The sequence below is a fragment of the Corella eumyota genome, chromosome 7, assembly GCF_963082875.1.
Source record: "Corella eumyota chromosome 7, kaCorEumy4.1, whole genome shotgun sequence".
In the NCBI taxonomy this organism is placed as follows: domain Eukaryota; kingdom Metazoa; phylum Chordata; class Ascidiacea; order Phlebobranchia; family Corellidae; genus Corella; species Corella eumyota.
In genome coordinates this window covers 12,098,374-12,112,840 of record NC_137496.1, presented here as the reverse complement: position 1 = coordinate 12,112,840, position 14,467 = coordinate 12,098,374, and the positions used below count along the sequence as shown (strand labels likewise).

At 34.5% G+C, this 14,467-nt stretch overlaps 2 protein-coding genes across 2 annotated transcripts in view; both read right to left on the bottom strand.

Annotated features, from left to right (window-relative positions):
* Positions 1-1,113: 1,113 nt before the first annotated feature.
* On the bottom strand, positions 1,114-7,185 carry LOC145759047 (uncharacterized). The gene is made up of 14 exons (XM_082572778.1): positions 4,534-7,185; positions 4,251-4,331; positions 4,023-4,074; positions 3,701-3,846; positions 3,494-3,619; positions 3,286-3,383; positions 3,020-3,202; positions 2,731-2,957; positions 2,539-2,624; positions 2,346-2,406; positions 2,161-2,258; positions 1,957-2,014; positions 1,415-1,489; positions 1,114-1,309 (listed from the first exon to the last, which is right to left on the bottom strand). Exons 1-14 carry the CDS (start codon positions 6,907-6,909, stop codon positions 1,194-1,196), a joined length of 3,783 nt encoding a protein of 1,260 aa, XP_082428904.1. The 5' UTR covers positions 6,910-7,185; the 3' UTR covers positions 1,114-1,193.
* A 46-nt stretch (positions 7,186-7,231) lies between these two features.
* LOC145759042 (dynein axonemal heavy chain 5-like) overlaps positions 7,232-14,467 on the bottom strand; it is a 31,296-nt gene continuing 24,060 nt past the window's right edge. Inside the window, exons 67-90 of the mRNA XM_082572773.1 lie at positions 14,037-14,429; positions 13,675-13,842; positions 13,274-13,492; positions 13,036-13,212; positions 12,850-12,968; positions 12,587-12,724; positions 12,334-12,427; positions 12,079-12,261; positions 11,835-11,981; positions 11,564-11,728; positions 11,254-11,491; positions 11,059-11,198; positions 10,840-10,971; positions 10,608-10,779; positions 10,412-10,551; positions 10,178-10,342; positions 9,786-9,980; positions 9,574-9,724; positions 9,394-9,512; positions 9,094-9,324; positions 8,879-9,010; positions 8,688-8,816; positions 8,423-8,561; positions 7,232-8,252 (exon numbers count right to left, since the gene is read on the bottom strand). Of these exons, the coding sequence (XP_082428899.1) occupies positions 7,960-8,252; positions 8,423-8,561; positions 8,688-8,816; positions 8,879-9,010; positions 9,094-9,324; positions 9,394-9,512; positions 9,574-9,724; positions 9,786-9,980; positions 10,178-10,342; positions 10,412-10,551; positions 10,608-10,779; positions 10,840-10,971; positions 11,059-11,198; positions 11,254-11,491; positions 11,564-11,728; positions 11,835-11,981; positions 12,079-12,261; positions 12,334-12,427; positions 12,587-12,724; positions 12,850-12,968; positions 13,036-13,212; positions 13,274-13,492; positions 13,675-13,842; positions 14,037-14,429 (4,179 nt within the window). The 3' untranslated portion in view covers positions 7,232-7,959. The remainder of the gene's footprint in view (positions 8,253-8,422; positions 8,562-8,687; positions 8,817-8,878; positions 9,011-9,093; positions 9,325-9,393; positions 9,513-9,573; positions 9,725-9,785; positions 9,981-10,177; positions 10,343-10,411; positions 10,552-10,607; positions 10,780-10,839; positions 10,972-11,058; positions 11,199-11,253; positions 11,492-11,563; positions 11,729-11,834; positions 11,982-12,078; positions 12,262-12,333; positions 12,428-12,586; positions 12,725-12,849; positions 12,969-13,035; positions 13,213-13,273; positions 13,493-13,674; positions 13,843-14,036; positions 14,430-14,467) is intronic.

Sequence of the window (14,467 nt, the reverse complement as noted above, 5' to 3'; positions counted from 1 at the left end):
CAAATTACTGATTAGTTTTAAGCAATAAGCACCGACAAAGAATTGCTGAATTAGTTCAATAACTTTACACTGACAATTAAACCTAAACTCAAATTTTATTTAATTGAAAAAATTAAACCACGCTGATTACTGCACATTATCTTGCAATTGACTTTTTTATTTATCTTTATCCTCGATGTGCATGAGATCACTGGAGATTGAACTCAGGACCTAATGTGACGTATAAAGTGATCTGACAACTACACGACACTACTTTAAATTGAATCCTAAAACTGACAAAAATGCACAGTTTTTGTTTAATTTTAACACATTAAGGCCCAACTAATTAAACTATAATCTTTATTTAAAGTTAATCAACCAACAGATTGACAAAACCTATTCCTAAAAATGTTTCAACAGTTCAAAGTAAAATAAATAACTACTACAAAACTGACTTCAAACAACCATTTGCTTACAACTTCAATTAAACCCCTTTAAAGTTGATCAAAAAGTTGTCAAACTGCTTTGACAAAAATAAAACGAAATATTTTAGAAACGCGTTCACTTAAAACATAAACAAATCATGAGGAATAACTACGTCACAATGCTTACTTGGCTTTTATGGATGAGTAAACACAATCTTACGTCACTAAACCTTTTATCCTCATCTTGATAACAAAAATAATTCACCAATTTTTACATTAAAAATCAAGAATGAAATATACAACCACCATAAACATTAATGTGGTAGTTAAAAACTGACTAAAATATTATTTATGAATCATTTAACACATCGCACACAGCCTGTTTAGAAAGATGCCGCTGGTACATTTAGACTTGTTTTATCTATTTACAAAACAAATTGTTATCCTTATGTTTGGCGGTTCCAAAGCGAGACTAAACATAAACGTAAAAAGTGAATCTTTGCATACTATTGTTTATCTGCAGGTGCAAGCACTGTTAGTGAGCAATTAGTTAGTAATTGCAATAAGGTTTAAACTGTAGGGAATAGAAACCACAACTCCATGTTGTAAAGCCAACTTTGCTCTACCATACCGCCAATATTGTCAAATGATTTTTTATATATCTTACAGTTTTTTGGACAAAGTTTAATTGTGTATTTTTTATGGAATTTTATTATATAAAAAAGTGCATAAAGGCAAAGTGCTTGATAACACAACTTTCAAATTTAACTTTATATACAAAAATGTTTTTTATTCTAATAGTTTTTTAACTTCGCTGGTGTTGGAGCCTTCAAGAATACTCAATTCTTGAACTTTGTCGGTCAACATTTTACATTTGTCAAACTTGCTGCCTTTAAAATCATGAGCTACAACAAAAAAAACTTAATAAGCAATTTTGTATTTTTTTACAGACATTTAATGAATCTTACATTTACATAAAATAAAAATTACATAAAAATATTTAAACCCACCATTAGCTGTTGATCCATAAGTAGGATTGTCCCCAAAATTATAATAATTATTCTGAATAATTTGATTGGGATCCTCTAAACAACCAATATAAATAAAGTAAATTAATTAGTATACATATAAATATTGTACAAATATGTTTTAATTACTTTTATAAAATTCAATTTATTTAGTGGCTTAAGTAGAATCTGTTTTTCATTTTTTTTTTGTTTAAATCTTTATTCTCGATGTGGGAAAGTCGACCAACTTAAACATAAAGTAACAACAGTTACTCCGACCCAGTCTCGAGTTGCCTGTGGCAGTATGAAATATTATAGATTATCATTGCCCCATAATTAAGCTGCTGATTAAGTGTTGGCTCAGCAGGAGTTCATATCGTTTATAGCACCTTACTCAAGGGCGCTACAGCATGAAATCAGTGGGGATTGAACCCACGACTTCATGTGTGGTGTAGCAAGTGTTCTTACCACTACACCACACGGCCGGTAAAGCACAAGCATCTTTTAAAACAAAAATAAGGAGATGGTTTAAACACAAAACTGACCTTTGACAGGTTTATGAATATAAGAATGTTCAGTCGAAGTAGATGGAAGATTTTCATCCTAAATATTAAGATATTATCTTTAAAATCCATGAAAATATATATTTAATTAGCAAGCATGTATTTGCATCTGTACACAGCCCAATTTTCATAAGCAGATTCTTTAGAGAACAGTTTTAAACTTTAAAAGTTTATTTTTAAATTTACTTTGACTTTCACATCGCTGATCTGTTCCTTAGAACCTCGAGCTTGAGCTTCTGTTCCAGGCTCAGTTTTTTGTGGTTGGACTCCATCAGATGTTGAAGCTTAAAACAGTATATTTATATTCTCAAGGGACTACTTGATTGAAAAAACTTACTTAAAAAACACAAAACTTTAAACACAAAACATACCTTGAGGAGATTTATGAGAGGTTTGAGGGGATCCATCGGAAGTAGATGGAAAACTTTCAACCTAAACATTAAAAACTTTGCATTAAAGTGTCAAAACTTGTTTTTGCACCTATAAAAACAATTAGTCTTCCATTATGAGATACACTTAAGTACAGTTTTATATAAAAATAATTTTTTTTAAATAAACTAATACTTCCACAGGGCTGGTCCATTTATCGAAACCCTGAGTTTCTTTTTTAGGCTCAGAATTCGAGTTTTCTGGCTGGTTAAATTTTAGAGCTGAAAAGGAAAATTCATTTCATTGGCTGTGCAACAAACAAATATTAACAAAAATATTATTTTTAGAAAATTCATTTGTGATCTTTATGCAAAGTGGGATACCAACCTGGTCGATTTGGGATTTGAGGAAATTCAAAGTCGCCTTTTTTAACTTTTTGAGTTGTCAGATTTGTGGCCGAATAAGTAAATATTTCACCCGATGGATTTTTATTTTCAAATCCTGGTTTCGGCTTTGCTTTGATTACATCAAATTGACAGTCTGTACTTTCATAGATTTTCGAGAAAGATTTATAATCTTCATAAGAAATTTCAAACAACACTTCGTCCTTTTGTCTAAATACAAAGATGCAGAATTCAAATTTTTGTCAAGTTTTAAATTTTGTTAAAAGGTTTACCTTACTGGGACATGTACAAAAAAAACAAGATTTCCATTTGATGTCATCACTTTTTCTCTGTTCATAACAAACAAACTTAAATTCAATTTTGGTGGTTCATGGTAACATTCAAATATTTGTTTTTTTTCTGGATTTCTGAAATACTGACTCAATCCATTGATCCAAGATTTTAGGACCTGGTGCCTTAAACATTAAAAATTACAAGTTAACACAAAAAAATGTATAACAAATATAGTTTTGTTAAATAACATATTTTTAATAGTTACCAAGATAAATGGTCAACTTGAAACTGAATTGACCGAGAATCTCCTAAAATAACTTCGGCAAGATTTTCCCAACCTAGTCCATCTTTACTTACTTGAGGCTAAAATAATAAACATGATAATAAAGAAATAGTTACAACTAGTATATTGGAAAATTACTCAAGTACATATGTTATTATAAATATTGAAAACACCCAAATAAATAAATTACCGTAACAACACAGGTTCCAGTTGTTGAGTAAAATGGGGTGGAAAGAGACAGAGTAACTGGGACCTTAAACTTTAATCCATGAGGCAAGCATGCAAATTCTGGAGTCAACAAATATTTTGCATTTTCCTAAACAAATGTCATGGTATTTAAACAAACAAACAATAATAAACTCAATATAAAAATAAATATATTTTGTAAAAGCGATACCTTGGTGGGGGGAACAACATCATTACAATAAACAACATGCACAGTAATTTGAACATCCTCATTAAGTGCACCTTCAGGAATATCAATGTAACATCCTGATACTTCAACTCTGCCTCCTTTTACACCAATCACCTTGCTTGCAGTGTCTTTATAACAATATTATATACAATTTGATTGATGTAATAAAAAAAATGGGTTGGAATAATTTGAGTTAAAAACAGAATTAACAAAAAATGCGTTAAAAAAGAAATTAACTACATCTTTGCAAGGTCAAGTCATTTTTTTATATCTAAAAACTAAAGTTAATATTGACCAAACCAACCCAAATTATTCTTTGCTTCATCTTCCAGTTCTTCGCATGGTAATTCTTCTTCCTTTAACAAAACAAAAAATTTAATACCAAGGTTTAGTGATCAAATTAGTTTACAAAGTTTTTTATGTTATTACTTAAGCATATTTTTGCGTAAAAGTTTTTGCATGTCGTTATCTAGTAAAAGTTTAACCTACACAAAAAATCAAATTAAATTGTCTTAAAAAACATTTTACTTACACTCGCATATCCACTATCTAAATCTGAATCATGGAAATGAGTCCTTGTATGAGATAAAAATACGTTGTCATATATTTTGATCTAGGAATAAAATATAAAGTTATTAAAATGTTGCTTAATGCAGATTCAATAAAAAGCAAGGGTAAATGTCAAGGTAGATATCAAAAAGGATTACTGACAAAATATATTTTACTAAGGGTTATACAAATCAATAAAATGGTAAACATCAAGACACTTCAAGGTAGCTTCCTTAAATAACAACATTTAATGTTATTAAACTTACATCTAGTTTATCTTCGAATACGTTTTGAGCAACTCCTATTTCACTCTTTTGTGATTCAGTTGTTTTTAGCTTTTTCCCCTCATTTGGAACAACTACATGGCGATTCTGTTCTTTAATTTCACTAGATTGTTGATATATTTCGTTAGCTAGTTTACCATACTTTAAGGCTTCATCTAGTTTACCCAAAGCTTTGTAGCATAAGTGTAAACCAAGATAAATATAATGTTGTGATAATGTTGGCTTAACCGTTAGTGTGTTGAGTAGAGTTTGTGCTTTGTTGAATTGTAATATTGCTTGTTCATATTTACCAAGACTCCAATAGCATAATCCCATACCTCGATAAATACTTGACATTTCATCTAGCGATTCTACAAGGGAGTTTTTATCGATTTTTAAATGTTGTAAAAAAGTTAAAAGTGCAACTTTTGGTTTGTTAAGTTCAAGTTGTAATTGGGCACATTTATCAAGTATTACAAGCTGTAATCTGATATCCTGGTTTGGTATTGGGAATCGTTGGAGAAATGGTAGGGATATTGTTTCTATTTGTGCATATTCCTTTAAATAATACAGACATTCTATTGTTAATTGAAAACAATTAAGATATATCTTATGTCCAGGTTGAAGATGAGGTCTTATTTGTTCAAGCAACTCTAGTGCAACTTTAAACTTCTCTTCACCAACATAAGCTTTACAAACATAATATTTAATTTCAAGCCCATGGTTGTCATTTTTTAACCAGTTTAAAGATTTTCTTTTCTCCCATTCTGATATAATTTGTTTGTTTTGACGTAAAATTTGTAAACTGCACCAATATTCTAAACTTAAAATTTGATGATCTGAAATGTGGATTTTACTCAAAAACTTATTTTCTGCTTGTTTTACTTGAATTTGTGCTGGTAAGTTTAGTAAAATTTCAAAATATCGAACAAGACTTGCTGCTCCAACAGTTGTAATTAAATTTTGAGCTGGGTTAAAGTCATTTAAACCTTGAAAAGTTTTCCCTTTATTAATATAATCATCTTGACCTAGTTTTTTTCCATATATTTTTAGTCTAGCTTCACAAGCAACAGACAGAGCATACTTAAGATGATGGAAAGTCCTTAAATCAATTATTTCTAGTTTTTCTAACTCATTTATTGCTTCAAATCCAGTGGTAAGAAATTTGTGATAATCACAAATAAGTGTTAAAAATATTAGTAAAGTTCTATACAGAGCTTGTTTTATCTTAAACTCTTGATTGTTCATGCTCAATGCACCATTTTTTGACATAAAATCTATTTTATTTAACTCTTGAACTAAAACTGATTTGATTTCGAAACTATCTTTCATTTGAAGTTTTTGTTTGACCAGATCACAATATTGCTTGTGAATTTCTTCATCTCCATAAACAAAACATGTTCGTTTCAACACATCAGCTAAGTGAAAACCATTCTTTAAATCCACATCAGAGTCAAGATACTTGATCATTTCACTAACAGGTTGAATTAGTTCTGTTAACCATGGCTTGTTTGTGGTACCGTCTTGTCTTCCTAGTGGAAACTTGCAAGCATGTGGCATCATTCCATCAAAAGAAATTCCTCGTTTTGTAAAATTGTCAAAAAACCAGTCACCATTTTTAATATTGTAATAATCATTTAAAGATGGAATTGCAACACATGGAATAATAGTTTCTCCTAAATTTATGAGAACACAATGAAAAATAACAGAAAACCATCTAAAATATTCCAGACTGTTGTTATCCAATTTCTTGTTGTCATCCAGCAAAATAATGTGCTCAAAATCAGAGTAAGGAGTTATTTCCTTTCGTGCAAGAGACCCCATTCCAGCTATGGCAAATTTACATGGAGATTTTCCCATGATTTTGACACACTTTTCAGCTATAAATTGCATGATAGAAGTGTATTGATTGGCTATATCATCTTGTATAGCACAAACTGTTTGTATTTTAGCACATTCTAGTTGTTTTAATTTTGCTTCTGATATTTCAAATGGAATATGTTCTAACTGTGACAATTTATTTTCAGTATTTTCTCTCAGTTTTTTAACTTTTTCAGCAACTTTTGCAGAAAGGTTTCTTAAACTTGTCAAAGGTTGATCTGCTTTTGATATTTTAAGCAAATGTGAGCAAAGATTATCCAGATCATTCTTAATTATTTCAACATTTGAAGGATTTCTTACTATAGCTGAATTTAAAAGTGCACAACTTCTGATCAAGCTCAATTTATCAGGACTTTTCTTCTTATAAAGCAACCCCATTTTGTGGAGAATTTTTGCTGATTCTTGTGGTTTATTTTCCTTCCACCTTCCATCTTGTGTTTCTACACAAAGTTTTTTTAACTCAGCAGCAAGTTTGTTTTCCTTTTCTTTAAACTTCATTGCATAAAATATTCACTTTTGGCATACGAATTGATTAACTTAAATATTTTTAAAATTTAAAGATATCTGAATTATAAAAATCTCCCTTCTTCCAATATTAAGAAACTTAACTTAAACTTTTCACAAATACAATAAACTCTGGTAGCAAATATTGCTGTCGAGAGTCACAAGATCTATTGTGTACTGAACAAACAAGTTAGTAATTTACAGGGACAACCCTAATACATTATAGTATGTGATATTAAATTCTGTAAATTTAATAAAGAATTAGCACACAGAACGTCTTAATAATGTTGAAGTAAAGGAAACCAAATCATCTGACTACGATTTCCAATTTTATTGCTTATTATTATTAGGCCTAATTAATACAAGTTAAAAAAACTATTTTTGTTGCTTATTTATCACAACTATGTGCATTCTAGAAGTTTCTAACATAGCGTCAAATGTATTATACTAAGTAATTCAACCCTTTCAAACATTTGTGAATAACATCGTGTTGTCAGGTTGTACTTATCGTTCTCAACCAAAAAGTAAACAAGTTAAATGTAGCGTATCAAGCGCAGGGCAAGAAAAACACAGGGTTAATAAAATAGAAGTCTACTATAGCGATCTCACATGCACATGGCAAGAAAAAAGACGGGGTAAGAAAATTAACGTTAAAAATGTTATTTATAATTTACAGCCATAGATGTTTTTATTTTCTTAATTTTATAAATTATATTATCCTCAACGACCTAAGATTCAGACAAACCTGAATTGAACAATGTTTTAAAATATATAATTTTATTAACTACTGAAAACAGCAAACCACTCATCAAATACACAAGTAATAACGACTTCACTTAATATCTAAATAAAAACTTCAAATAAGAACACTTCTACTGGCACACATATTCACACACATTCACACAACCATGACACACACAAATATAACCACACACACACTACTAAAACTACAAAATTTATTCAATTTAAACACAACTACAAGGCAACACAATTTTGCCAAAAGGTGGTAACACTTTGACACATTCTGACACCGTTAACACACTTCTACTTGGTGTCGCAGAGGATAGCGACCCCCCTGAGCGTCCAATGTTCAGGGGGTTGAGTGGTCCTCAACAAGAGAGGGAACACATACGTCAGATCGGTTCTTCTCGGCTTCTTGTAGACCGGACACGAGAACAAATTTGTTTTAACCGGGTTGCTCGTGCTAGTGTTGATCGCGTATACGTGAACCACTGGCATCGATGTGAAGAGGACTTTAGGAGGAGGTTCCACCAACTTCACGTTTCTTCGATCCCATCCCGCTCCATCCAGGAACAATCCGTACACGTACACTCCACCTGTGACGTCATAATTACGTCATTAAGTAACCAATATATAGTTAGAAAATAATTGTCTGACCTTAGTTATAACGTCAGAAATTTCTAAAATAAAAATTGCTAAACTAACTAATATATATCACTAATGTAATAGATAAATATGATGTTATCAAAGTAATCCATGACGTCACCTATATCTGCTGGAGGAGGGCCAGTGATGTCTTCCTTCATCATCTTTGTGACCTCATTATAGAGAATAACGCCATCCAGCGCCCAACCTTTCGCTGTGTGAGCACGCGTCACTTCCTGTCTCATCGCCGTCAAGAAACCCTACGTCATAATTGTTGTTCAAGGTTACGTCATCAAAAAAATTGCTGAGTCAGTGGCGTTAAAGCCATATGTGACCAGTATGTTATCGAATAAATGTCGTCATCAATGTAGATGACGTCACAATACCTGCGGATTGAAGAAGCCGGTCATCCAGAACTGGTTGGGTCGACCATCAAAGATCCAGGAGAAGAATTGAGCGTGGCGTTCCAGTAATTCAGTGAACCAGAAACCCAAGGTCGAACACTCCCAGGAGATCTACGAGAAATAATCATCATCAAATATTTGGACCAAAAATAAATTAAAATAAGGGAGTTTACCTTCTGCCACGCTTTAGGGATCCTGGCATCAAACATTTGATCCAAAGCATCCCTCAAGTTTTCACTCATGATGATCGTCCCGTCAATCGCAAGTTTCAGGTCAGTCAAGGTCGTTCGTACGATCGTTATCACCTGCAACAAGTTTCAATGTTTATCCTCAATCAACTTTAACAAGCAGACGTTCACCCCTTAATTAGCCCCAAGGTCACACCAACCTTCTGCATCCGATCCAGTTCCTGTCGGAGGAAGATGTTCATCGGCTGGATGGCTCCCATCTTCTGCAACCTTCCTCGGACCTCATGAGGAAGGAAGTTGGCGGGAAGTTTCTCCAACATCTCGTCAGCCTGGCGGAACACCACGCTCTCTCTTGTCTCTCCAGCGCCACCTGACGACTCCTTTGGTTGGATGCTCACAATCGTAGCAAGCGCCAAGTTCGAGAAATTTGTCTAAAACATTTCAAGTTAAATATTTGTTTGTAATTCTAAAATGTTACTGACGTCACGCTGATGACGTACCTGGTAAGTGATGTCAGCATTCGGATGAAGTCCCATCACTTCAGGAGTGTCCACTAGAGGGAGATGATCGATGTAATCTCGGAATTCTTGAATTGTTTTTCCTTTCGGCACATTGTAACCTGAATTTCAAATTTAAAAGTTAAAACTAAATCACCACTACGTCAGTATGACGTCACGAACCTTTATAGAAGCAGAACTTGTCGGTAAAGATATGATCCCCAAACCAGACCTTGCAGTAAGTGTTGAGTAAATGTTTGTCCAAGTCGTCAGTCACCCTTCCACCAAACTGAATCTCTCCAAGCATGTAACGAACTGTGTTCCACGACACTCCCTTTAACATAACAACACGTCATATATTACGTCACGACATGACGTCATTATAAGATAAATACCTTCTTGATGTCGAGGTCATCGAGGTGGTTTTGTACGAATTGAACACTGGTGGTGAAGTCGGCCTGGTTGTACTCGTACGGGATGTTCCAACCTAGAGGTCCGAACTTGCGACGTTCCTGGACGGTGGTGTAGAGGAATGCTACGTTGTACAACATTGGCTTCCACTGTGGCATGTTCGAGATATCAAGAAATTCCTGTAACCAATCAAATAGAGAGTTAATAATTAGATTAAAAAAGTTAAAATTTAGATTTACCGGCAGCGTGGTGTAGTGGTCAGAATACTCCCTACACTACATAAGGTCCTGAGTTCGATCCTCAGTGATATCATGCTGTAGCGCCTTAGAGTTGGGCGCTATAAACAGTATGAACTCATGCCGAGTCAGCACCTTACCTGAGTCATGGCAGCATATGTCCTCTTCAACCCAGCTTTAACTCCCTGAGGAGGCTCGTTGGTGTACTTGATGCTAGATTGGAGCAAGTTGATGGGGAACTTGGGATGAACTTCGGCTGTGATCCAAGTTCTGTATTGATCGTTGATGCTCTCGTTTGTTTGCAGCTAAATTAACACAATTAAGTTATTATAACGCTGTCTGTCATACGTCACACAATAATGACGTCATAATACCTGTTCAAGTAGTTCCTCCATGTAGGGAATACCAAGATGGCAGTTTTGTAACAACAACCAACCTCCATCTTGGAAACTCTGAGTCAACAACCTTCGTGCATGAACTTCTTGACCTTGGCCCATCGATAAAGCTCGCACAGCTGTCAATCAATATAATTAGATTGTATTTGATTGATGAATATAATATCTTACTTACGTATTCCCTTTCCTCTGCCCAGTCTCTCAATGTTATCGGTCGGATCAGATCCCATGGTAAGGAAGCAAACCATGGGGGAAGCTTTGTCTGATTCTACCAACAGCATCTCATAATCCAACAACACAGCTTCAGTGTATTTCAAGCCCATGGTTGAGGCGATGAAGTGGCGAGCCTGTTAAGCACAAAACATTTTACATGGAAGCCAATATTTCAATTCTTAACCAATACCAACCTGAGCAGTAACACGGTCAGGACACCAGGCTCTGATGAGGAGCAACTTCCGGAACGTGTCCAAGGAGGAGCTGTAACCTTCAGGGATCGTGGCTTCTTCAGGAGCCTCGTCATCGAACCAAGCCTTCCATCCCTGTATGATGTCATAATTAAAGCAATAAGTAATGACGATTTAGAACTGAGGTATTGAATTCAATGAACTGATGTGTTCTAAACTCACCTTGTCATTTCGACTGATCTGGTTGATAATTTGTGAAAATTGTGGGAGTTTGCTGAGTTGGACCAAGTTGAGCCAAGTCATATCCAGAATCCACTTCTTAGGTTTGGGTTCAACCGCGTTTAACTCCAGTGAGGCTCCACCTAGTGAGCAATATCGATTATTTAAAGCATTATGATGTTAATACTTTGATCTTACCTTTAATAAAGCATTGGAACTCGACATATGAGATCTGATTAAGGTTGAGAGCCACCTTTAAAGTGAGCAACAAGACATACAGAAACTTGTGTTCTTCATACAAGCCCCTGGTCGTGTATTTAAACACATCAAATGTCAGGTAATCAATGATGTTCATGATTCGCTTGCTCGGAATAGGGGATTTCCCCGATCGTGCCAACGCCAAGTCAAACAATTGAAGAAATTGCCTCAAAGATGTCTGTAAATGTGATGTCAAAACGTTAATAAAAAAAAAACATTTGTTACTCTGTGTAATTATGACATCACATACCTGGTACATGACGTTGACCAAACTCATCTCAACAATGAGGAAGTAGAGTATAGAGCCTCTAGTGGCCACCGGTCTAAACTCCTCCCGAGCCGTGTTGATCTTGATCTCAGTGTCCGCTGCAATCGTCAGTTTGTCTGACACTTCCTCTGCTGTCGTTTTGGTGATCTGAAAAGATTGGTCAAATTAAGTAAAACATAAAGGCAACATAACTTCATAATTTTACCAATGACGTCATTCCTCATGACATCATCGCTGAGAGCATTACACTTACCTTGAGCACTTGGATGAGAGATTCATCTTCGACGAGCGATCCCTCGGTTGAAGTCAGTCTAAAAAGAAGATTGTCCTCCAACTCCTTCATCTTCCTTTTATTGGCTGTCACCTCTTCCATAAGAGCTACTCGCTCCGACTCCAATTCCTAAACAAAGATTGAAATAAATGTTCTATTACTTATATTTTAAATCTTACCTCAAATTTATATTATTACACAATATTGTAAGACATGTGAAAATAACCTGTTTCTCAGTAAGAATGACTCTTCCAAGTAGTTGATCCTCCAATCCTTTCATGGTTACAGTGAAGTCGATAATCGAGGTTCTTGCATATATCTCTGGCGTGTAAACAGGGTTGGCCAGCTTGGTTGTGATGTAAAGTTTAAATCCCTTCATTACATCGACTTCTTTGTCTCCTACTTTCACCTATAACATATTAAGTTGAACATTAATTACATGTTATATATTCACAATGTAGCCAGATAACCCAATATTTACCTTAAAAGTTGATCCAGACTTAATAAAGTTTTGCTCGAGAACGTTGTCCAGAGCTGGGTCCAATTCTTCGCCAACATCTTCTATAAGGAGGGGTCTAAATAGCAAATTTGCACTTATAACTTTTAGTTTAAATAAAATAATAAAAAAGAGAGTTCAGCATAAAACATAGGAGTGAAGTTTTTATTGGTTTTATACAATGCAGAGTAAAGACCCAAATACAAAACTATTTAAAACAACAAACGTAAAGTTAAACCTTCCAAGTGAAAGAGCATCTTCAAGATGGGTTCTGAAATATTTGTGATTTAAAGTCGTAATTTGAAGCTCATTTGATTTCTCCTTGTTTCGAATCCAGATCTTTCCTTGACCTTGTGGATCAATTAACAGAGGATATCTAAAGTAAATAAAAATAGTTTACAAAACTAAATTTCAAACCTATGAAAACGACATCATTTAAATCACATTTAATATAATTTGAACAAATTGATAAACAAGATGAAGTTTCCAATGTTTACTGACCTTGTTGCCCTGGTTACAATGATCCCGTTCTGCACAGAAAGATCATCGTTGGGTAAACCTTGCAAGTTCCAATCTCCAATCGTGGCATTATCAACCAGCATACTAATCAGGTTGATGTCCTGAATGTATTAAAATTTTGTTTAAAGTAAATAAACAGGAGTAGGTTACAACTTCTACAACACTCACATCAGAGTAAGGAATCTTATTTGTTGACATCTCCTTCTTCCAGGCAGTCTGAAGGAGGTTCCTGAAGTCCTGATTAAAAGGTCCAGAGTAAGAGAGAAACCCAGTTGCTAGAAGGACATCCCCAATCAACCTTGTGATCTGTGCCTGGAATGTCTTCCCTGCCGCCGTCCAACGAACCTATAAGACCATAATGGAGTTGCATTGTGATGTTATAATACAAATAACAACAATGTCTTACCTTCTCACCACCTAGACCCTCAATAAGAGCGCTTGCATTCACCATCTTTCTCTTACAAGCCTCTGCATCGTCAATGAGTTCTTGTTTGTGTGAGATTGCTTTATCATATTGAGCTTGTACTTCTTGTAACTCTGCCTCCTTCTCATCCAATGTCGCCTGGGCCTCGTTTAAATCTGTCATTGCTGTTTGTAATCTTGCTTCTTGAACCACGAGGTTAGCCTGCAAGTAACAGTAGTTGTTTGTTTTATAATCATAATTAAAAACATTAATAACTGATTAGGTTAAGCAGAAAGTAAAAAAATAAAAATCGCTATTGTTAACCAATTTAAAAGTTTACAATTGAATTTTTACTTATTTTAAGTGTGTTTTTAGTCATCAAATAGTCCCAATAATAATCGTACCTTCAGAGGCAAAACCTCTTTGTTAATCCCATAAAAGAAGGACATAGCTTGAGTCCACGAGCAAAGTCCGGCAACGTTTCCACAAACTTTCTTCGCCGAATCAAAGTTGTAATCGTCCATGTCCAAATATGGAGCTAACAGCTCTACCATTTCTTCTGTGATGGAGTCCTGTGATGTCATAAAGGTTTTAAATGATATAACACTTAAAAATCGATTTTTAACAAATGAACAAGTCAAATAAGTAGTCATTAAACTCTAAATCTATAAGTGGTATTAAAATTAAGTTCATCAGGTTTATTATAATGAAGAATGAATAAAGGAATGTATGATCAAAGTTTTACAATGAAGTATTTAAAGTCAACCTTGGAGAAGTTAAGTAGGGAGCCCAGGAAACCAGAGTTGTTCATCATCTTTAGCGCTTCAGCCCACGAAGGTTTCACACACGGTCGATCTGGATCTTGTTCCGTTGGGTTCACTCTCTTCTGGAATAATATCAGCACACAATCCATGATCCTCATGATCAAATGAGGAGGTTTTCCAAGTTTACGAACAGTCGCAATATCAGCCGGTTTGATGGTTTGTAATGCAGACTCTGCTGCCTCTAGTGCCGGTCTAGCTGCTTCAAGTTTTGCCTCAGCAGCTGTTTTGTCAACGGCGATTGTATCGACGATATGTTGAGCTTTGTCCTTGACCTTTTGAACCTCGGCTTTGACCTTCTCGGCAGCTGATGCCTTCGAGGTCACAATTTTCAAAACCTAAAAAAATAATAAAGCAAATATAAATTGGTTTTATC